This window comes from Eleginops maclovinus, chromosome 20 (genome assembly GCF_036324505.1).
Source record: "Eleginops maclovinus isolate JMC-PN-2008 ecotype Puerto Natales chromosome 20, JC_Emac_rtc_rv5, whole genome shotgun sequence".
Taxonomy (NCBI): domain Eukaryota; kingdom Metazoa; phylum Chordata; class Actinopteri; order Perciformes; family Eleginopidae; genus Eleginops; species Eleginops maclovinus.
Genome location: NC_086368.1, coordinates 19,418,725 through 19,443,374, shown reverse-complemented (window position 1 = coordinate 19,443,374; position 24,650 = coordinate 19,418,725). Strand labels below are relative to the sequence as shown.

At 39.3% G+C, this 24,650-nt stretch overlaps 1 protein-coding gene across 1 annotated transcript; it reads left to right on the top strand.

The window, feature by feature from the left end:
• The first annotated feature begins 2,399 nt into the window (after positions 1 to 2,399).
• On the top strand, positions 2,400 to 23,720 carry slc6a11b (solute carrier family 6 member 11b). The gene is made up of 15 exons (XM_063911715.1): positions 2,400 to 2,663; positions 3,335 to 3,562; positions 4,102 to 4,236; positions 4,508 to 4,648; positions 4,817 to 4,898; positions 7,211 to 7,343; positions 10,938 to 11,072; positions 15,033 to 15,136; positions 15,449 to 15,573; positions 16,479 to 16,591; positions 17,032 to 17,169; positions 18,629 to 18,731; positions 19,405 to 19,505; positions 20,291 to 20,461; positions 21,482 to 23,720. The coding sequence occupies exons 2-15, from the start codon at positions 3,352 to 3,354 to the stop codon at positions 21,623 to 21,625; spliced, it is 1,836 nt and encodes a 611-aa protein (XP_063767785.1). The 5' UTR covers positions 2,400 to 2,663; positions 3,335 to 3,351; the 3' UTR covers positions 21,626 to 23,720.
• The last annotated feature ends 930 nt before the right edge of the window (positions 23,721 to 24,650 follow it).

Here is a 24,650-nt window from a genome sequence, read left to right as displayed (position 1 = left end):
GTAACAAGATTAATAAGAAACAGAACTTTTATGTAAAAACTCTCCCATGTACAGCCACTGAAGCAAAAATAAATGTGGTTTAGAGTTATTGGTGAAAGTATGTGATAGGAGGATAGAAAATATGCAGACAGATGGCATTATCCACTCTCCTCCTCACTCAATCTTTCATTATGCTCCTCTCTTTACTGTCTTTGTGCTTATTTGTAAACTACTTCAGTTCTCTTAGCTTATTCTTCTCTCTCAATCACAGTACCTTGTAATAGACTGACGACATGTGTCCTGAAACAAGTTGTGTTTGTTTTGTTCTAACTGGACAGCAAAGTGACTCTGTTCATCCCGAGTCTGACAACCAATGGCACCAGTTTGTGGTCCCATAGGAGCAAAGGGCCAACCCTTTCGAAGCATCTTGCTTGTACTAGAATCGGTAGGCCAGACGGATAATGGTTAAAGAGAATGACCTGGAGACATCTTGTCAAAACACACTGTCCAGTGTCCGAGTGAAAGATTTCTCTATTTCCAACAAGACAGTGTCTCTCCCATAGTAGTTCAGAACTCACATTTAATCTCCCTTAAGAGTTAGAATGTAATGAGGTGGTTTTGTGTACTTATCACCACTCATCACACTGCAGCTACATTGAACACTATTTTGAAGAATAAATGTGACGCTTTTTACCAATCATACAAAGTGCACAGAAGCATGAAAACAGGAACTTTATACGGAGCAACTCTCTACCTGCTAGAAATGCAAAAGTGTTATCCTCATCAAGCATTCCCTCTCTGATAATGTTGTACAGGGCAACATAAATAGAGGACTTGACTCTGCCCGAAAAAGCACAGTGAGTGTTTGCCAGCCGCTTTGGGTGGCCATAGTTTTTATGCAGGGCACTTCCTTTAAGCTTCTAATGACGAGTGACCCTTGCGTGATGAGATCCTTAGAGACTAGGTCAGGCTTTTGGAGTCAGGGAGTTCCTATTGCACCGAGTCTATCACGCCTGGAAACCAGGCAATCTACTTGTATATGCACAAACCCTATAAACTCCTTTTTAAGACATAACTAAAACTTGTTCTTCAAGCAGCATGTATTATTTAGACTTAATGAAAGGCTGATAATTCATCATTAGCCAGTAACAAAAACCATCCAGTGTTTGTAGGTTTTTTTATGTAAGGAAATCTGTTCATATTATGTAGTGGGTTACAGAGTGACTTTTAGAGGGGACAAAGAGGTGTGAGTTGGTAGCTTGGAGCAAAGACCCAGGACCAACTGCTTTGACAAAAATAACCAGACTGTTGACATCAATTCATAAATCAGACGGGGTCATTTGAAGATCGAGACTTGACTTCCTATAAGATTTTAACCAAAAACCCTCTTGTAGAAGTAAACGTCTTGAGTTATGAATATTTTCCCTGTTTGTCATGTAGATATATGTTAGGGAGACAGATTGATGCTTACACTGAATAAATGACCTGACACTTGTGACAACTTTGGTGGTTTGACATTTGACGTATCAGACAACTTACTTTGATCCCATTATATCTGTAAGCCTATATTTGCCAATACTGAGGTATTGATACAGACTTGAGATAATAATATTAAGAAAAAAGTAATGCTTGACATGTAATTATTTGTTGTCATATTTCTATTGAGTAAAATTGAAATGTTATGTAACTCTTGCACAATGCTTACTCAACATTAATAAAGCCGACTTGAAGTCAAGGTAAACCTGTAGACGAAATATTCAGTTTGTTTTAACATGGGTCTCATCCCCCAAATATCAACAATTCTGACAATGGCTCATGCTAATTGTTGCTAACTTGCCATTATGATATGAATTAGCTATTTAAGCTAGGTGCTTGGTGTTCTACTTGCCAACTTGCCAGCTAACCGCAAGCTAGCTGCCTATTCATCTGCAAACACCAGTTTGTTTACATATGAGACTGCACTTCGTTGTTGATAAGGTTTGTTGTTATTACGACAAAAAATATAACAAGTTGACCTAGATTGTAAAACAAAAATGAATGCTTTGTTGCGTCTCTGGCTGGTTGCATTTTGATTCTACAGCTGTAAGGTAGGCTATAGACATATAGCTGTATATTTAGAGGCTACATCATTTAACCTTTTTGCTATCATCAAGGCTACTGCGCAGCTTTGCCTATATGCCACACGTAAACCAGATTGTGTATCTGTAATCATTCAAGAAACAATTTAACAGTTTTATATTTTTTAGAGAAACTCCAAAGTTCCTGTTTAAACTTCCAACAAACAAACTTTTAACTGGTGTTGTGCCCGTCTCCTCGTGTCACCCTGCTCCCTGGGCCGTGGTTACGCTGATGTGAGAGAGTGGTTACCACATGGCTTTTATCCAAGTGGAGGCGCTTGAGAGTGGACCGCTTGGAGAGTAGGAGCGCAGTCGCAGGTTATCCATCGCCCGGTGCAAAGATCTACCTTCACTCTGCCGTCTGGGATCATCCTTTATATAGACGGGAGACTCAACAACACCACTTTTGCTCAACGCGGATCCCGATTGTTTTCGTTTTCCTCTTTTGTGTTTTTTTTTTTCACCGCCCTGATCAGGCTTATCCACCCTGTGTTTTGTAAAGCCAATTGTTAGTGCGCATCATCGCAGGAGCCAACAGGAGCTTTGCCACTGTTCAATAGGAGACTGGTGAGTGAAGCCACTTCATGCTCATGCCTCTGATTTATATTTGCATGACTAGTTATGTTTTAGTTTTTTGATCGACTATAACTTCTTACTTATATGAACATGAACATGTAGTGCAGTAGATATTGTTAACAGGGTTGATTGATTTTAAGTGTACTGTATATCAACTATTTATGAAGTTATAACAACTATATTACAGTGATGTCAAGCAGTAGAGCTAGCCAGTGTTCCCCAAAGTTATTGGTTTAGTTACAGGATACTTAAAGTGAAGTTTTCTTTTTATCTGCCCTCCCACAAGCCTCCTCTTTCTGGGTTGTCTGTTTTCTGCTCTTAGTTTTATTCATGATGTTGTTACCCTTTAGTTAAATGAATAGTTAATGGGGTAGTAGCTACACTTAAAATCACACAGCTATTTTTTTTTATATGTGGCTTATTAAAGAAACATGGTGTTACATTATAAGTAAACTTATCTGACTTCTTTCAGTTGGTTTGAAACTGCACATAAATTAGTGTGGACTATTCAATGGGCGTGGTGTTGCATTAATGGGAAAGTCCCATTCAGATGTTCCAGGAAAGATACAAATTTAGGAAAAAGTCATTTGGATCCAGGTTTTGACGAGGCCACCTTTTATAATTCATCTGTCCTTTTTGTTTTTTCTCTCTCTTTCTCTCAGCGGGCTGCTGGAGCGTCATGACAGCTGAGAAGAGCGGGCCCGTTATAAACGGTAAACCAGAAGATGGAAGAGACCCGGAAGGGTCCAGCTCCAGTATAGAGAAGGGGCCGTACAATGAGAGGGGCCAGTGGAACAACAAGATTGAGTTTTTCCTGTCTGTGGCTGGAGAGATCATCGGGCTGGGCAACGTCTGGAGGTTTCCTTACCTCTGCTACAAGAATGGAGGAGGTAATGAAGTTTGCTTTGTCGGCGCTAAAAGGATCACCATAAACTAAATATACAGGTGGTAGGAGAGGTTGTTGTATTATACAATAAGTCGATGTAAGACAAGCTCAGCTGCTGGAGGACGTCAGACAGGTAAGAATCGAATGGCACATTAATGGACAAACGAAAATAAGCACCTCTGAATTGAATACATAGGTAGGACAGAATTTGTTAAAAGACATATTACTTATTGAAAGAGGTTAAGCAAAGATTCAAAATACGAGGATCTGTATCATTTCATCCATTATGCAATGATGACATAGGGCAGTTCGCTCATTAGGCACCATTAGAAAGCACAGTATGCATCCATCCATCATCAGAAAAGGTCATTTTGCAGTAGATTGGGATCATAGTGAGTGCATTCATCTGAATTTTGAGAGTCATTGCTTTCATAATCGATAAATGTTGTTTTTTTGGGGTTGAAGATTGTTTTGTACTATTATAATGTCATACACATTATTCATGGTATCAATTCTCTGCATTTACCTTTTTTGTGCATAAAGGTGCGTTCTTCGTTCCATATGTCATCTTCTTTGTGTGCTGCGGTATCCCTGTGTTTTTCCTGGAAACTGCCCTGGGTCAGTTCACCACTGAGGGAGGCATCACTTGCTGGAGGAAAGTGTGCCCGCTGTTTGAGGGTGAGAAAACATATCTGTTATCATTGTGTGCTCAGGATTTTAATAATCAAGTTGAAAAAAACAGACAAAGTATTTTGGGCTCAATTATTATTCATTCACAATAAACACTGCTTTAAAAAATGGATTTCCTCATGATGATCCAGAGTTCATCTGTACCTGTACAGACTCCTACATTTTGTACTGACAGCCAGTTACTGAAGCTGTGAATACTTGCATGTTACTATAATTTAAAATCCACTCCAGTTTTTAATTTCTTCATCTGTATCTTCAGGTATTGGATATGCAACGCAGGTGATTGAAGCTCATCTAAACGTGTACTATGTAGTGATCCTTGCCTGGGCCATCTTCTACCTCTTCAACTGCTTCACCACCGAGCTGCCTTGGGCGGCCTGCGGTCACTACTGGAACACAGGTAGGAGGAGGGAACATCTGATATAAGATAACGTTAGTCTTAACATTGTGCATCTCTTTTGTTTCTAGAATAAAATATATAATACGATTTCATTTGCAGTGCCATATATTTGCATCGTTACCTGTCATTCGCTCTCAAAAATAATAACATCCCATTTTGTATCAACAGAGAACTGTGTGGACAGCTATGGAGAAAATGCCACCAACATTACAAACCCCAATTCAACCTCTCCAGTCATTGAGTTCTGGGAGTGAGTACAATTTGTTATGACATGTTCATTAGTTCATAATTAATATGAGATTTAATGCAGGCGCAAAGTGCCATCGTAAAGCATGGTGATGGTTTTCATCTAAACGTTTGAAGTATTAATCACAGCTTGTCTAAAAACCACACTAGGAGATGCTTTGTCAGTTCAGGCGCGTCTCAAGTCCTCTTTTAATGCCATTATCTACTCAAGTGTTTAAATTTGATCTTCGAAAAGCACCAGATTGCTTCACTGACCCCCCTCCCAACCTTCCCCTAATAATTAGTCAGCCTTTTTCTTTTTATATTTGTGTGTCAACAGGCTGCGGTAGGCCAGCTGTCTCCCAGCTAGAGCCATGTGTGTGGCAGCGGATCAGGCCTTGTCAGTGTGTAATGCTGACCACACTTCCTGTCTCTCTGCCAGTGGCTGTGTTTAAATGTCCTTTAAAATTAAAAGTTACTAATTATTTTTAAATTATATTGCTGTCACTTAGCAAAATAAAAATTGCAATGTGTCAAAATCCAAATAATTTACATGATTTGTGCATTGCTAATGAAAACATTAGATTTGAGCCAGCAACATGAACCTTACTCCCGAGAAATAGACAGTCCCAGAGGAATCGGCCAAAAGACAACCGCCATGATGTTGGCACAAATAGCTTGCTCTTTGCCAAGAGGGATATGTGTTGTACTGTACTGTAAGTACAGCATAAACAAATTCTGATATATGCTGTAGCGATTTGTCAGACTGAACTCACAGAGGAAACATTTTTACCCAGACATGACATTATTTATATTTTTTCATTGAAAAAGACTTTCATGACAAAAGGAACATATCTGTTTCTTTGTTAAAGCCAAAGTTCACCACAAAATGTATTTTCCTCTGTAACTACAAGCAGCCAAACAAATCAACGCACACAAGGAAGCGTGCATTTAGTCATGACGATCAATTTAGATCAATAAATGACACTACATGAGGAAAAACATGTAGTGATTAACATGGTATGAAGCATTTATGTAGGTGCGCTGGCTTCTGTTTATTTAGCTCAAGTTTTAACCACACCAAACCCTTAAAAACCACTATAGATATTATAATTTACCTCGGAAAACTTGCACACCTTCACTGTCACCACACAGAAGTCAAACAATAGTAATATGCAGCAGTTTGTACCAATATAAAACCAATTTACATACATTTAAAAACACCCATCAGTATACAGTGTTAACCCCCTTTGGCGTTTACATCTTGCCCTTTCGGCTGACCAGGCAGCAATGAGGTGATGGTCTGGGGGGGTTGTTGGACCTAGCCTGTGGCCTGCCACCAAGAACATGTCAGGATGATCAATGGCTGGTCAGGAGCTCCGGGGTGAACTCGGTGGCAAAGATTTGGCAGCACCATGTTGCTCTGTAGCTGTTCTCATCCTCCATCAATGCTGTTGCCTAGCTTTGCTTCAAAAGACAGGAAACTCTCTGATGAATCACCACCGCCGACAAGCTTTGATGTCATAATCTCTGGTCATGTGCCCTGTAATGTGCACCTGCACTGTTACACCTGTAGGCGTATCACAGGGAAAAACGTTGGTGATTTAGACTGGTACGCAGTGCAGTTCTACCAAAAAATGGCAGAGAGCAACATTACTGGCCTCAGCAACACAGAACATCGGATACAAATATATTGTTCACTGCCGTACAAAGCCGAATATACAGTATGGCTACCATCCTATGACTCAGATTCACAATCTTAGCAACTTAAGGACAGGCAAGGTGGCATCTGATTAGGTAACTTAGTTGCTCAAGTTCATCAGCGAGTTCACATATGGACAGCATTTCTAGCTGCTTGAGACAAGGATGAAACATTGAAGGTGTCTGCTTGGTGACATGATCATTCAGGACATTGACCACATTGGGCCAAAGAAGGCGTTAAGACATGACGAAGATGAAGTGTTTTTTCACAGTTTAATCTACTATGGGACTTACAGAGCGTTTATATTTTTAGCTTATATTTTAAAAATCGTATCACATTGTGGTTACATCCTCAATCAGCAGGTTAAATGACATTACTCTTTGTAGAGAGCAAATTCAAGCAAAAGTTATTCGTTATCATCCTTCCTGTGTTGAATGTTATGTAACACAGTTTGCACTTAACCCATTAAGAAAGATCTGAGAAAGTCTGGAGAATATCTATGTGTTCTGGTCACCATTTCCCATTTTTAAGAAAGGGTTTACAAATGCAAATGCTTCTTCTTATGTCAACACAAGAGTATGAACGTATGAACAAAATCAAATGGTAAGTCATTTTTGTTTTCTGTGCCAAATCAGACGCAGAGTTCTGAAAATATCAGATGGTATTGAGCACCTGGGGGGAATGCGCTGGGAGCTGGCCATGTGTCTGGCCCTGGCCTGGTTCATCTGCTACTTCTGCATCTGGAAGGGACCCAAGTCAACTGGCAAGGTGAGATAATGCGTAATGCACGTTTATCATTTGTGTGTTTGTGTATGTGTGGTTTGAACCCAGCACATACACAAAGTAGTACCAAAGTGTCACCTGGTGTTATTTTGTTAACACAGGGTCCAACTCATGAAGGAGGGATTTGTATGTGTGTGCATGAATATTTGTGCATGATACAATGCAGTTACTGACAATTTTCATTCAGCAGTTTTAATTTTCATCTTGCACACTAAAACAGCGACAAGATGAAGCACTTTCCCTGTCCCCAAAACAACAGTCTCACAGAGCCAAATGCATTCCTTCTGCAAATAGAGGACAACAGGGGTGTCAGCTTCACCCTCTTCCACCTTTCCTCCGATCACTCTATCCATATTAATGTCCTCCTTGAATCCCTGCTAGCAGCCTTGAGGTGGACAGTGGGGACTCTGCACCTTGCTTTGGGTGCTCAGCTCCCCTTTAGAAACTCCTCCAGAATGAGTAAAGAGATAGAGTTGGAGTAAAAAAACAGAGAAACTAAAGAGGGTAAAGTAAAAAAGAAGAGAGGTGTGTGAGGAAAATGGGTTCACATTGTACATGATGGGGGAAAAAACATATAGGTTGCAATGCCTATATCTCCCTGAAGTGTCTTTTGTCTGGTTGTAAAGTAAGAGGGGAGAAGGCTTCTTCGGCCGGGCTTTAGCAGCCGGTCCAAGATTGATTCCTGTATTCACTGGAGAAAAGGAGAGCGTTCATGAGGAGCATGCAGAGTATACCCTCAGCCTCCGCCTCTTCTGCCTCTCTCTCTCACTCTCTCCTGCTATGAGAAATAAAACTACAGCTTGCCCGTTGTAAGAGAGAGGTGCTTTCTTCTCAACAGACCCTACAGCCCATTCAGTTCCGACTCTGCTAAGCTGTTTGCTTTTGTTGGTTGTGTTTGCCAGCCATTCTCACATTTAAGCCGTCCTGTTAGATTTACGGCGAGGCAGGGGCAAGTTTGACCAGTAAATTTGTGGTGGCTTAAATGTTTACCCGTGGTGAGCTGGATGGAGCATGTGGAGCATCAAAAGTTCATGGAGAGATTGAATATTGTCCTTTTCATCTCCAAAGAGATGGAGAGAAAGAGGGCGAGAAGGTTTAGGATGTGTGATCGTTTTATTTGACAAATTAAAGGAGGGATTTGCAGGGCAGGCGACAACTTTTCCCACACTTTCCTCTGTAGGCTACGATAGGATTACCATAGCTCGGAGGGCACAGTCTCACTAAGTCTTTAGTCTTTAATGATCAAAAAATACCTTAGGAAATCTTTTTTTTGGTATACTTTTCTTTTAGGGTTTTAAGCTGAAATCATAACAGATTGTCGCCCAGTTATAAAAGATATTGAGGGCGAAATTAAGTTTAACTTCTCTGCAGTTGGAGTTAGGAATATACTGCATCAAATTATTCCAAACCTGCAACAAAATGTTTGTTTCCCCTTAAAAAATGTTTCCATTCATGAAAATTCTGTACAGTGATGAGACCTGGGATGTTTGTGTAATTGAAGTGTTCATGTAAGTGAGTGTTGAAGTCCGTATTTGTGAATGGTCCACTTTATCTTTGTCTGCAGTATATGCACACCCATTTCCCTGTTGTAAGTAAAGTTGTGTGTGTGTGTGTGTGTGTGTGTGTGTGTGTGTGTGTGTGTGTGTGTGTGTGTGTGTGTGTGTGTGTGTGTGTGTGTGTGTGTGTGTGTGTGTGTGTGTGTACGCTTCAAAGAAAAGCACATTTTCCCACACTGCCAGCATCACTCCTCTGGGCTTCTCCTGTTTAAGAGACGGGGCCAGAGGAGCCTTCTTTTCTTTTCAGTCTCCTGGCCTGGCTCTGTTCTGTCCTTTTCTGCCCTCAATTGGACTTTGACTGGATGCCAGCAAGCCAGGGGATGTATGTTGCCCGCCTCTGCCTTCCAAGAGGCCAGGGTCTTTGTTCATGGCGTTTCTAAAAGTCTTGAGATGTTGGGCCCAATTCTGCAAAACCTGAATAGTTGGTCTGATGGTTAGCAAGTTTTAGCTACTGTACTGGACTCAAATAACTGTATCTCTAGTGCTGTGCCTGAAACCTTAATAGGTGAACTGTATACTTACTGTTGGACAGTAATGTAACCCTTTAGCGATGGCAGCTCCAACACTTACAAAACATAAGAAGCAAACACGAATACTAATGTACTCCTGGTTCTAGGTTAGGTTATTTTATTTAATAGTATGCCTAATATTGTACATTTAGTTCTAGAAGCTGAATCTATAATGTTGAGGACTGAATTTAAATTCTGTATGATTGGAAGTTGATATGCTTGACTGAAAACATTAAGGAAATAGACATCACGTTTACCTCAAGTTAAGGCAAATACATGCTTTGCGATAGGGTTCAGTTAAAGTTATGGTTAAGTTGAATTGCAATCATCTAAGAGTTGGTTAAAAGGGGTTAGAGTTATGCTTTAAATCCACAGAACAGTGGAAAGAATACATTTACTCAGAGCTCATTTTCAAATATCTATTTCTGTTGATTAATGTTCATTTTCCCAATACAATATACCGATGATTAATGAAAAAAACGTACGACTGTATCTGTCATACAGTGCGTACACGTAAACATGTGGCCACGCTGTGATATTGTTGTTAACATGTGTTTTAAACAATCGTACGAAAAGTCATTATTTTTTCTATTTTGTGGTTTTGAAATATCTAAGGAGAAATTGAGAGGAAACTATCATGTATATCACAGAAAGAAAAAACTGTAAAACAATTACTTACTGCTCTGACTGGCAAGGTGTCACAGATGGTAAGGTCCTGAAGGAAAATTGCAAATGTAATCCTGCTTAAAGGTCCCCTATTATGCAAAATGCACTTTTGGATGTCTTTTATACATAAATATGTACATTGTGTCCCTGGTGTGTAAGGAGACTCTCAAAGTGTCAGAAAATACAACCCTCTCTCTTTTCCTCCTTACCAACATCCCTGAAAACGGGGTACAAACGAGCTGATCCAGATTTGCTGCCGATATGACCTCATATCGGAGATGTGGGCTGGCTTTACATTGAACTCCTGGAAATGTCCCACCCACGTGACACGTCCCAACCTATCGTCCGCAATATACAGTCGTGAGCTGAATCCCCTCGCGCAGCACCTCTGTGTGTCTGTGTTCAGCAGGATGTCTGCAGGAGGGACTTAGAGTTGTTGTCACTGTTCTAGTGGCAAACACTGAGAAGTGTTTCAGAAATAATGCTTGATGTGGTTTGGAACATAATATGGGGTTTAATCATGGCAGCATTTAGCTGAGTTTCTTCATTAGAAACTACTCTCTTCAGACAGAGAGGTCATGACACTCCAAAGGGACGTGGCCAGCTTCAGCTCAGCTCAAATTTAAAGTGACAGTCTTGAACTTGTTTTTATTTGTTGAATGGATGAGGAGGTGGACATGTTGGTTATAGCCCAACATTAATCAGCTGTGACCTTCATACGTAGGGATTTTTGCTCTGCACAACTTTTCTTTGTTTTTGATTTGATGTTCTAGCAGTGACTCAGTGCCAGCTCTGCCTTTCTGTGATCTGTCCATAGATAAATATTCCAAATATGTTTATACCTGCAGGTTGTGTATGTGACAGCTACCTTTCCTTACGCCATGCTGTTGGTCCTGCTGGTCAGAGGAGTGACCCTGCCAGGAGCGTGGGAGGGCATCAAATTCTACCTCTACCCGGACATGTCCCGTCTCTCTGACCCTCAGGTAGGCCTGGATCCTCTGTATCTCTCTCATTGTACTGGTAAACAGGTCAAACGAATCTGCCTCCTTCCTTCTATTAAAAAAAGGATACCCATTGGCTAACTGTGTAAAACACCAAACTAAAACTGGTGTGTAACTCTTATTAGCTGCAGGTGGTGCATGTGTCAACGTTGCATAGTAAGATAATACTGTCCTTGTCTGTATGTTAGACATCATATCTACAGATAAGACTCTGCAGAGTGGCTGCTTTTACTTTCACTTTTGCTGTTCTTTCTGAACTACGAGAAAAAAACATCCGATTGGTGATGTTTTAAATGCTGCACATCAAGGACGCTGTAGTTACCTAATCTTATATAAGACATGGTAAATACTGTACATAATGCAGACATCTTTGAAACCTTATTTACTTTAGATATCCAGTCCCACTATGTTGTTCTTGTTTCCTCTGTTTATAATTTAATGCAGCAGTAATGTTAGATTGATTGGTTGAAAGAGTCCGATTGTACTTTGTGTAAGCTATGACTGTTTTATCTTTGATAGGCTGAAGGTACCAGAGTAAACCAACTGTTACATATAAATACATGTTTTAAACTTTCGGCTTAATGTCTACTTCCCAGTGTCAGTTATACAACTCTGGCTCAGTAATATGTTATGGTTATAGCAGAGCTGATACTTCATGCCTATGATGAGTTGATCAAAGATACAAAAAATAGTGAGCTTTCAGAGAATGGAGATGTGCCAAAGTTCCAAATTTCAGCCTAATGTAGGTGATGTATTGATGTATAACTCACACACACACACACACACACACACACACACACACACACACACACACACACACACACACACACACACACACACACACACACACACACACACACACACACACACACACACACACACAGAAACACTGATCTGACTCCTTGACCTTACCTGGAAAAAGCAGACAGCTTGGGTCGCTAGGCAACAGTGCTCAAGAAAATGGGGTGTCATGACAACATGAATCAAGATAGATGAAGAGTTTGAGTGAAAAAGAGAACCTGGATAAAAACACAGTGAACTAAATTCATGGTCCGTGTCACATTGAGATTGCTTATTGGATCAAATTAAAACAGGCAGAGACCACAAAAGGACAAGGTCTCTCACCTCGTCTTCTCTGCTGTAACTTAAATTAGCCTGCCGAATCATAGCCGCTAACTGATGCTTCTTCCCCAGGTACCGCTGAGAGGAAGAAACAAAAACATTCTTACTAGGTAAATGTCATGTATAAAGCCTTCGGATGCAAACTTAAGAATCAGCTAGAAGCATCAAAAACTCTGCTTGAGACAGCAGTTTAGCAATTAGCTAGCTATGTTAGCTCAAAGACAGTTGATAAACATTCTGCACACATTTCACAAATCTGTATTTTCTGAAGAAAGAAACCAAAGTTACAAAAACTAAGAGAAATCTTGGGTGATAAATCTGCCAGTTATGATTTTAGGCTGTGTATGTGCTGTGCTAAACGAAGTAGCACGCTTCTTCAGACTGATACCACTTTATCTTTTGATGCATGTAGGAAAGGTAGCTCTCTTTCAACATTTGGCAACATCTCACATTTTATCACTTCCTCCTGTTCACATTAAATACTGCTGTGTGAACACCAGTCTTAAACTGGCAACAAGCAATGGCTGAGATGCAATGGATGTGATAACAAGCAACATTACAGCCCTGGAAAAAAATTGAATCAGTCAGTATGTAGTAGAACTGTGAAACTGTGTTGACACCATTTTGCCATGATCCCAGCTTGGATTAAATGATACATTATATAAAGAGTTAAACTCTTGATAAACTGCCTGTCCACATTTATATCATTGCATTTTAATTCACAAAAGTGAGCCTACATGATGATGGCCGAATTTACCAGTGAGATGGCTGTTGCACCTGTGAAACTAGTACAACTAGAAAAAGAGAAGCATGGATACAGATGGTGAACAAGTGAGACAAAACGGAAACAAAAGACTCAAGCAGGCACAGAGAGAGTGAAGGATGGGGATAAAAAAGCGCTGCTGTTTGGCAGAGGAAGACATTACTTCTGACACCAATGTTAAATTAGCTTCCTCAGGGACAATCGAGTCTCTGTTCTGTTCTCCAGGCTGTGAGGAGTGTGTGTGTCACCAGCTCTCCCTACACCCCAAACTCCATCATGCCTCCCCTACTTTTTCTTTATATCACCTTTCTCCTCCTCTTACTCACACGCCACCATGCACTGTGCATCACTTCCCTCTTATCCTTCTTTGTTATCATTCCATGCCCTGTAAATGAAAATATATTGCTTTTATTCTGTATCTAATCCTACAATGTGTAGCTAGTTGTGTGTTTAGCATTTTTTACATCACTTTATCTACAGTATGCAGAAGGATGTATATGCAGAGTTGTCAAGTGCATCTGCTAAAGGAGGAGTTTCTTGCTTTACTTTGAAACTTAGTTTGACACATTTACTTACGAGCATTATGTACTTTTTTTAATTACAGCAAGTCAACAACAATTTTGACTGTTTAGCAGAACCCAAGGAACATCCCTTGTTTACTCAATGTTGAGGCCTGCAACATCCGTACAATGTGATATAGCTTGATGAATATTCGGTACATATAAAACTACATTAATTGTTTTAGTCCAAGGTATAGTGACGAGGAAAATCTAACTAATTCATTTCAGCCAAATATCGTATTGCTCTTCATATATAAATATCCAACCTATGAATACAAAGAGTGGGACTTGAGGAGCACCAAGTGCAGTACATTTCACATTACAAGAACGCTATCTTATGTCCAATGTCATCGAGCTTTCACACAGTAGAAAAGTTTCCTGGAGCCACAGTCTCAACATTTCCAAACACAAGCTGGCCAAATTAGGCACAACATCAACAAGTGATTCTCTCTGAGCCTGGGCCTTTAAGGTTTCCCTGTGCTGTGCGGCCATCAGCCGAGGGTGAACTAAAGGGAACATTAATGAACATTAGGAGAGAAAGGCTTGTTCTTCCACAGGAACAGTCCTGTGTTTGTGAGGTCACAGAAGTTACCGTGGTTACTCCCAGGAGGGAACGAAGACCGTGCGTTTGTTAATTGTTTCTCGGTAGGGAAATGAGATTAGTTGCTGAATGGTGATGTGAGAGAGTTTTCAAAGAGCCATGCTGCATTAGGTTTGAATTCGCTAGCACACCGGGCTATCCAGCGGGTTTAAGGGTCCTGTGCTAAACTACAAACTAGTTTTATAATGCACATTTTACTGCTTCACTGCCTCAGTGAAGAACCTTACATGTGTAAATCCACATGCTGCCCATGAAGCAAAATACTGTGAATCATGTCCACATTATAATAATTGGATGTAAACAAGGTAATCAAGCTCTTCCATTATACTTGAACTTACTTCCATTGCTTGTATTAATAAAGGGAACTATCTAGAAGCTTTCCCTTCAATACAGTGCATCCTTAAAAGTTTAACCGATTGAGAGGTTAACAATCTTTAATGGTCCCTGCTGCAAAGAAATATACTCACAGACATTCCATCTTTGCAGCTAATTATGGACCAACAAGTATTCATGTCAAATAGGTAGTTTGTTTTGTGAGTTACATCATGCATCAAACTCCTTCCACATTTAGTGCCTGGAGGGGACACTTGATTCTTTATGTTCCTGTCAGGAAAACATGAACATCCAATTGTGTTAGCCCAGCCATAAACACTTAATAAGGTGTATAATAAGGAGTATTTGACAAATCATCAACAAAGATAGATAGGCAGACAAAGGGAAACCAAATAAACAAGGGGTTTTATTAGTTTCTATAACTTTGGTTTGTATATAAATATATCTTTAAAGAATATTGTCGGCTGATGGAAAAACAGTTCACTAAGAGGCATCCTGATGGTTGTTTTTACTCGTCACCAATCTGTTTATTTTCTGTATATTAATGCCACTTTTTCCTCCAGGTATGGGTAGATGCAGGAACCCAAATCTTTTTCTCGTATGCCATCTGCTTGGGTTGTCTCACTGCTCTGGGAAGTTACAATTCCTATAACAATAACTGCTACAGGTAAGATAAAATATGAATACTACAGTTGTATATGGATGAATAGATGATAATAACAAAGTGAAAAATGTTGTCTTCCGTATCTCTGAATAGATTTTTACTTGCCAACATAAAGACTGTAAGAATACAGGTAAAACTCAAATGGTAAAAGGTGATCGTAACGGTGGATTGTCACATACTGCATCATTCCATGTTTTCGTTCATCACACGACATGTGTATCTGAGAACAAATGCCTGTGTTGTCTGTAGTGTCAGGTCCGCTAACAGCTCCTACAGTAAGTGTGATCTTCTCTTTCTGTCTGTCTTGCTCCTCAGGGACTGCCTCATGCTGTGTTGTTTAAACAGCGGCACCAGTTTTGTAGCAGGTTTTGCTATCTTCTCCGTGCTGGGCTTCATGGCCTATGAACAAAATGTTCCCATCGAGGCTGTGGCAGAATCTGGTGAGCAAATTAATCATGTAAAACTGTATTGAAGCCGTATACTATATCTGAGGCTCACTGTTGAGTAGAGAAGGACTCTCTGAGTGTTTGTGCTGGAACTCATTCATCTATATAACTCCACACTCTTCACCTAGGCCCTTGGACCAAGGCAATATGATTTATTCAAGTCGGTATGAATGATTTAGTGAATGTGATAGAGATTTAAAATCTTTGTCTCAGGGCAGGGTGAGGACATAGTTTGAAGTTTTAATAATGATTTGTTTAAAGATTCTTTCACCAAATATAGGTTTTGAATTAAGCAACGGCATGTTATTTTGAAACAAACTATTTTACTTTACATTTTTAACTGATATCAATCATGTCCCCTAAGACAGGATGCTCTCTGCCCATAGCTTTCCAGTGTTTCTTTAATAAGATGTTTGAACACTGTAAAACTGATTCATACAGTGAATATCAAAAGCTTATTAGCCACCACTTTGCATAGTGACGTTTTACAGGCTTCTGCTTTGTTTACTGTTGATAAATACATACTGTCAATGACAAAAAAATACTATTCTAAATAATAATATAAAGCAAAAATCATGCCCAAATAATTAAAGACATCCCCCTTTAAGCACAAAATATCTGGAAAAAGGAGAAAGAAGCATTGGAAAAGTCCATTTAGAAAAGCAGATATATGTAAAAGTAACAATAACATAACAACATGTCAGAGCTCATAGTCCAAGCCTCTGCTTTTGTGAAAATGTTTTCAAACCTAGGCACTGTCAAATAGATAGCTATATCTCCTACAATCATCAGATTTCACACACTAATAGAAATGTGAGAGTCCATGCTATGATAATTATGATAACTCTCCCTTCCTTTGAGAAGAGTCCCGTATGTGATATATATTTTTTGTGATGCAGGTCCTGGTCTCGCATTCATTGCATACCCCAAGGCTGTTACTATGATGCCTCTGTCTCCGCTTTGGGCCTGTCTCTTCTTCATGATGCTCATCTTCCTCGGTCTGGACAGTCAGGTGAGAATTATGGAGAATGTTCACTCCTATTAGAAATGTAAAGGTTTATAAAGCTGGTGGGTTAAGAGTGTCATTGGGCAAGACACTTCAGCCCAAATTACTTCTGTGGGGATTGGCGACAAAATTGGATGTATGTAAGTCACTTTGGATAAACGCATGTAAAAAATGACATGTAAGGAAAAGGGCAACCATTACTATGTATTGATCTATAATTTGAATTACGTTCAGTTGTTTTAATTGTGTTAACCCTTTCAATGCTAGCCATTCTGAAGACTGACTTATTGTGTGTATTTGTTTATATAATAACTAATGATTTAAATGTGAAGCCTCTGCAGAATAACTGTTATTAAATGTGATAGTTTCGTGTAGTAGTCATCTATCCTATAACCAAACAATGCATTTTCCATTGAGACAATAATGTTATGTCCTTTTTTTTGCAGTTTGTGTGTGTCGAGAGTTTAGTGACAGCTGTGGTGGACATGTACCCAGACACCTTCAGGAGAGGCTATCGCAGAGAGTATCTGATTCTCGGCATGTCTATCGTCTCCTTCTTCATAGGACTCATAATGTGTACCGAGGTAAGGCTCTGTAAATAAATATGAATATCTGCCTAAAGTAATATAATATCAAATGGGCTGTGAAGTTATTTTTACCTTGACATCAGGTTTCGGATTTTGTTTATATGTAGACATGTCATCGTCATCATCATCGTCATCATCATCGTCATCATCATCGTCATCATCATCGTCATCAATGTACAAGTCAGAGACAATCCCAGCCAACCACATTGTAGATGAATTTTCAAACCTCAATATGACGGGAAACCTGTAAGATATTGTAGAGCTGTTAGCATCTTTACTGTGCTTTTAGGACCTTTTATCTTTATGTCATAATAACGGACGATAATCTGGTTTCTCACACTATCAAGAAAGGACTTTTTATCCACTCAAAGCTCTTTCACTTGTCAATATGCACTGCTCGCCATCCTCGCTGTGCTGTGCAGTACTGTAGTGGTCCCTATTATCTGAAAAGAATATTATTGGAATAGTAAAGCACAGCACTTTCTCCTTTTTTTCCCTTGCCTTTATAAACTGCTGCATTGTCCAATGACAAGCTCCACCAGCACTGTAGACACTTAAATGCTTTATGTGGCCAACAAACCAACATGAATAAAATGTCCCAAGAGGCCCAAAACTAGGATTAAAACACAGATCAAAAGGTCCTCTGGGGCTATGGCTCAATACATGGCTGAATGGGGGTAAGGCAGTCACTGAATCATTATGGTACTATTCTGAGCTGTTTTCAAGAAGTAATACAACCATACTCTTGGATTCACGTGAGATATTATTTATGATCCTTTTAGAGGAAGCTGAAAGGACAGATTGAATTGAGGTAGGGCAGGTAGAGTGAATGACAACATTTAAGCACCACCATTGATAAGGTCAAATGTCTCTACCTCAAATATGCTAAATCGGACAAAAGCAGATAAATGTGTGTGTATATACTGTAAGTGCACAACATGGGCACAGTACCTAATCTTGGGCAACATGAATTAGATGAGGTTGTCAGACAGTAAAGTAAGACTAATTGGTTCTCAAGAGTAGGTGGCATGCCATTGCATTATTATACAGGTGACAGACACCTAGTTACACATTATTTAAAATGCTCTGTCACGTTCACTAAATCAAATGCTCTCCTGCAGCCCATACTGAAGCTCCAAAAAGTGTCATTGAATCAGTGGAACAAAGTGGGTTGTCGGGATGTTATTTGCCAGATGTTTTATTAACACCAGATTTGCTGATAACCCTTTATACTGGGAACATCTGCTGGGAATAAACTCTGGGCATATTGTGGCAAATCCTCACTTAAGGTATAAGAATGACCAGGGCTGAGTTTCTTTTTAATTTGGTTTGCTACTCTTAATGTCACTCTGACCCTGATGAGCAAACCAAACCGCCATTTTTTATGTGAGCTCACAGAGTCTGATGCTCATACAGTGGCTGTGACGGATAACTGACATCTGTCTTGTCTTATCAGGGCGGAATGTACGTCTTCCAGCTGTTTGACTCGTACGCTGCCAGCGGGATGTGTTTGCTGTTTGTGGCCATATTTGAGTCCATATGTATCGGCTGGGTGTATGGTAAGATAAGTTGAAATATAACTAAGAAGTGTTTTTTATAAATTCCTCACCCTTTATTCCTCCACAAAACCTGTTTTTGTTAACTGAAGCAACTGTCACATTACACCATTGAATAAAACAGTGTTTTGCACTAACACTGTATCCTGCTTTTACCCTCTTTGCTGCAATGATATTTCTTCTCTGCCCTCTGCTGGAGAATGAACTCAAACACATGCATCAGTCCCAGAGTGTTATATAGGGCATGCACATCTTTAAACTGAGTTATTAAAAATGATATTATGATATAAAAGCAATGTCAAAGGTTGCCATTCTGCTTTTTTATCAAGTAAATATACAATGGTACTGTAGTGCCTTTCTCTTTTTAATATCCTCTCCTTCGATGGAATTTATCTAGGTTTAATATCATAAAATGTATATTTATCGTCTAATTTAATCAGACAGTTTAAAAACAAACACAATCATATCAATTGAATAATGAGTATTTAACATGCAGCAACGCTACATGTCTGTTTCTCTTTCCTACTATAAATGTACAGACCACCTTGAATCCACATCTGGTCAGCAGCTCTGATGAGATGACCGCATTTCTTTCAAACTGTCCAAAGACATCAATCCCGTCATTATCTGTGATGACACATGCAGAATCTCAGAGTGACACTTGTTTGCATTTCAGGTAGCGACAGATTCTACCTCAATATTGAGGACATGATTGGCTACAAGCCCGTCTTCTTCATCAAATGGTGTTGGATGATCCTGACCCCGGGCATCTGCGCTGTGAGTCTGACTGCAGACACAAAATAAGCATCGACAACATATCATGAAGATAAACTCAGTAGAGAAATGCAGTTTTACCCTCTAGTTGTGTAGGCAGTTACACTAGCTCATAGTGCTTTTTGCATTGAAGATTTAAATACTTCTTAATGCAACACCAGTAAGCCTCTACTGTGTTAGGATAGACCAGTATTTACAAGGTTTAGTTGCAGTTTCCTTTGGGAGCGTGTGACTGTTCGGATGTTGTCACTTCGCTCACAATTTTGCTGCTCAATAAACTCTCATTGCTCGTGGCAGTTTGGTTGTAAAGTTAATTAGCTAGCAGCAATTGTAAACTGCAGTCAATGAGCAAATACATGTTTGCCTCAGTCACATTTTTTATGACATACTGAACACTTTGTTTTTTCTACTTTGTTTATTTAAAACTAAACCTAATATTTTGTATGACTTTTTATTAACATACTTAAACATTGAATGTTCTGAGATTGTCTTTGGATTTTTTCTGTTATAATGAACATCTCTTATTTATAGTAAACTTGTCTTTTAACTGACATTTTTAATGAACATAAAGAACGTTTAAATGCTTTACTATGACATTCTGTTATAATTTATCGCATTACGTTCCTGTGTCCAATTCTCGTTAAGAAGATATTTCTAAAACGTAATGGCTTGCTGTGGACGACATGATCGACAGACACATACAAACACACACATTCCTTGCTTCAGGTGAAATGTATGTTTTAAAAAACAACAATTACAAATTTAGTGTCCTTTTTTGTCTTGTGCAGGGCATTTTCCTGTTCTTCCTGATTAAATACAAACCGTTGAAGTACAACAATGTGTACACCTATCCTGACTGGGGCTATGGTATCGGCTGGTTCATGGCCATGTCTTCGATGGTCTGCATCCCTCTGGGGATGATCTGGAAGATCTGGACGACTCCTGGCACCTTTTCTGAGGTATTAATGAAAACTAACAAAAACTCCAACATTTTCTTTCTGTAAATAAAAGCAAAACCTTTTGCTTTAGTTTAATTTCTAACTTCCTGTTTCACTTGTTCACTCTATCATACTGCCTTTTTTTCATGAAGAACTTTGCACAGGATAAGTAGCAATAGTTAAAGTTCAATAAAAAAGACAACTTCCTTCAGGGTTTTAACTAACTAATATAGGAGATCATTTCCCAAAATAAAAACACACTGGATCGCACATGTTTGCACCCATGACTGACATCATCAATGAGTGTGCCTTTTACGGAAAGTAAAATAATTCAAAGAGAAATCTGTTATAGCGCTTGTGCAAAACAGCAATAGACAGTGTAAAGACATGCTGCGATACAACTGTTGATACCACTTCATTTACAGTCAGATCTTAAAATCAAAACAGCATTAATGACTTTTCCATGAGGAGTTTTCCAAGGGATTGGACATTTATCAAAGGAATCAAGCTTTCGTATTTCTCTCCTTTGACTCTCTCTGAGGAAATGTGACACATTTTGGTGATTTCCCATCATCGCCTGAGGAAGGATTTGGAAGCAGATAGCAGATTTATGATGTGGGATTATCAGTATTGGCCTCTGGCTTTTGGCAGAGCTGAGGCATGATTAAAAGTAGACGAATGATATCAGGGATGTGTTGATCAGGTCTTAATGAAATCCATACGGTGTACAAATTGTAGGCTTGGTTAGTGTACAGTAGAAATCTACAGCCAAAAATGGATAACTATCGTTTGGAGGCAATATCTATATTCTTTTACTATCAATATTTCCTGACAGCTATATATATTTATATTTCTTGATATTGTACTTGTTATTAAGTTTGTTAGCAAGTTATCTGGCAAAATGCATACATTTAATGCCTAGAGGACATGCTTTATTATCTTATTTAAATAACGGCCGGTCCATTCATATTTAAAACAGTTTTTACAAGCATTGTTGTTTGAGATTGATAGATCATTAATCCTTCTCTATGCTCTCCGCAGAGAATGAAGAAGTTGACGACTCCCAGCCCCGACCTGAAAATGAGAGGGAAGCTCAACGCCCTCAGCCCTTATGCTGCCAACGATGCAAAACTCAAGGTTGATGCGAAAATATCTACCATCTCAGAGAAAGAGACGCATTTCTAACCGACCGCATGACCAACCGACCAAGCTGCCTGCCGTCTCCACAATAGACCAACAAATGGAAAGTACAGCAAACAACAACAACATCTACCGCTACACAAAACAGGAAATGTAACAAATGATTTGGATTGTTATTTTGTTTTGTAAAAAAAAACAAGGGTAAAAACGGAGGGCTTTCACATGATTTGTAGTCTGTTTCTGTTTTGCACAAACTTTGTTAACACATTTTGTTTTTGTTGTTTCAGTTAACATTGTGTGACTAAATCTGCTGTTTCTTTCTTTTCTAACATTAATGTTTTAAAACCAGTCAATACTGGTCACAGTTTGGGCCAATGTGCTGTGTTGTGAAAGACTTACACTGTACATTTACTGGCAAGGTGCTGTGCCTCTCTATTAGGTACTAGGTACCTGAATGTGATTATCTAAAATGTAGCAGCTTGGGGACCTTTCAGCACAGTTTGTGTGTGTTAAGAGGATACTGCAGTTTGTGTTTGTTCTGGGGACATGTTCCCTGAATATCCCAACAGTATCTTTGAGTTTTTAAACAGTTTTTAATCTGAACCAGCCGTGACCCTGAAGGTTTTTAAGGGCTTTAGTAATTCTAATTTACTTGCATTCAATACTGTTGCTATGCAACATAGGCACAAATTCTGCTCACTGGCTGTAATTGAATAATATTATTAGGGTATTGATCATCACAGTAGGATTTATTATGTCCTTGAGGCCTTTGCTTATTTCTATGGCACCGCTCTTTATGAATAGACGTTTCTGCTCAGGACGTTTATATTGAAGGGCAAATAACAAGTGAAACCTGTAAAACCATTTACATTTTTCTTGTTTTGAGTTACAAATCTTCTCATGGCTAGGAATGGTGAGTGACTTGCAGGCTGAGTCTAAAAACACACCCTTCTCTCCTCTAGCTGCCCTCTTATAAGTCGTGGGTATCTGTCATTTCACAGCAATTACGCTGAGCCTAACACAGAGTGACAGACGTTCTTCCACCCCTGCATTTTTATTTCCTGTTCCGCCTGTAAAAGAGAAGATGAATGCCCATAAAATGAGCATTTCAAAACCCATCTGTCTTCTTATCTCCCCACTCTTTTTATTCTTTCCCCTTCTCTCTTTTCTCCTGCTGTCCTTCTTTCTCATCCTTATCCTCTGCTTGTCCGCCCATTTCAATGTTTTTCCGCTTCTGTCTTTAGCGTCTCTTCTTTTGCGTCTTAGCAAAGACCCGGCCCTTGTATGAAACTGTGACACTGCTGAATGCTTTGTATTTCTTCTTCCACTGAAAAAAATAGATATATTTCAGTTGTACTGTCAGAGCCACTGCGGGGGGTGAACACCCAGTCTGTTCCTGTCATCCATTTAATTGCGGTTAGAGTCAATGAGCTGGTCTCATTGTTCGGATCAATCTCAGTCCATCTCAGCCTCATCCAATGACTTGTCCTACCTCCCTCTCTTTGCTTTGTCCAACTTTCTCATCTCCTCTTCTCTCTTCCCTGTGTCCTTTGTTTCCTGATAAAAATGCATCAAGAAGAAAGCAGCTGAGGGGATGAAACTCAAATTTCTCTCTTTACAGTTTTTCAGGAGGAGGCAAAGAAAGCAGGGAAAGAAATTAGGAATTGATGAGCTGAGTAAGTGTGTGATCGAGTAAGTAAAGCGAGAATAGAGGAAGTGTTAGGAGACTGAAGCCCCTCCTGTCTAAGCTGTGCCATCCTCTTAAACATGTGATTGGTCCCGCTCGTTTGATTGCATTATGACATTTCCATCTCCTCACTGATGTTTGTGCAAGTTACTAGTTGTGTGCTTTGGATTTATAGCCTGCTGTTTAACCCTGATCATGTTGATGCACATTTTTACATCTCATTCTAAAAATCAGTGGTCTATTTCTTGACATGAATGATGTTTTAAAAGAATTGCTATATTAAAAAGAATATGATCTTTGTTTTGACTTTGGTATGTCACTCAAATTATCTTGTTATAGAAATATAATGAAAGGTGTTATTGTTCTGTACTATTCTACACACATTTTGGTATTCACAGGACATGTGAATTGTCTGCTTACTCATTTTTAAGAATAAATATACAGGAAAAGTGATTGTGAAGGCTGTGGTCTTTTTTATTTCACCTAATCTCTCATTCCAACATCTCAGTTAACCTTGAAAGGAAAAAGACTTAAGTTAGATACTGACATTTCTTTCTTAAAGTCCTTTGAAAAAGTTCCCATTCCTACGTATTATGAGAATTCATAGATAAAATAACACTATACGATAAGATGGCATTTACCAAGTGCAACACAGCAACGGGATCTTGACAGACACAAACATTAAACATTACGATGTGGATTAGAAGAAAATAAGGGGAGAAAAATGTTGTAGGCATAATAAATAACACAATTTGGAATAAATGAAATTACGTAATTAAATCTATTGGCTTTGACAATTTACATACACGTATACATTTTATTTGTAAATGTAGGCTGACTGTAGATGATCACTGCAAAGGTAATGTGTACATGAGAAACATTAAATCCCCTACACATCTATAATGAAACCCACATAGGTGTTTTAACTCAACCTGGTTGGATCTCTTGTCAGGACTGTGTGGGTGTTCACACTGGGCTTCAACATCTTTCCCACTCTAACGTTGACTTTGCACCTGTGAAAGCAGGAGCATTTTCTTTGTTATTATTACAGAGGGTTTTGTGAGATTACATAATTCCCAGCATAGGTCCACTCTATTTCTCTACTTCACCTGACTGGAGGAGTAATCAGCCACAGTCACAGTAGAAAGCACAGGTTTGAAAAATGAAATGAAGGAAGCCCGAATTCAGTTTAGTCGCTTTGGCTTTTAGTGTTGTCTGGCTGGCTCACTGTCATTGTTTACCGGGGAAATACGGTAAGAAATTCCAGTTAGGCGTATGTCTGCTTCCTTAAAAAAATATCCATATGGATTCTGGTGTTTCCGATTTTTAGGTACCCTTGTTGCGTGTCTTACCCTCCTCTCTCTTTCTTTCCTACTCCTGCAT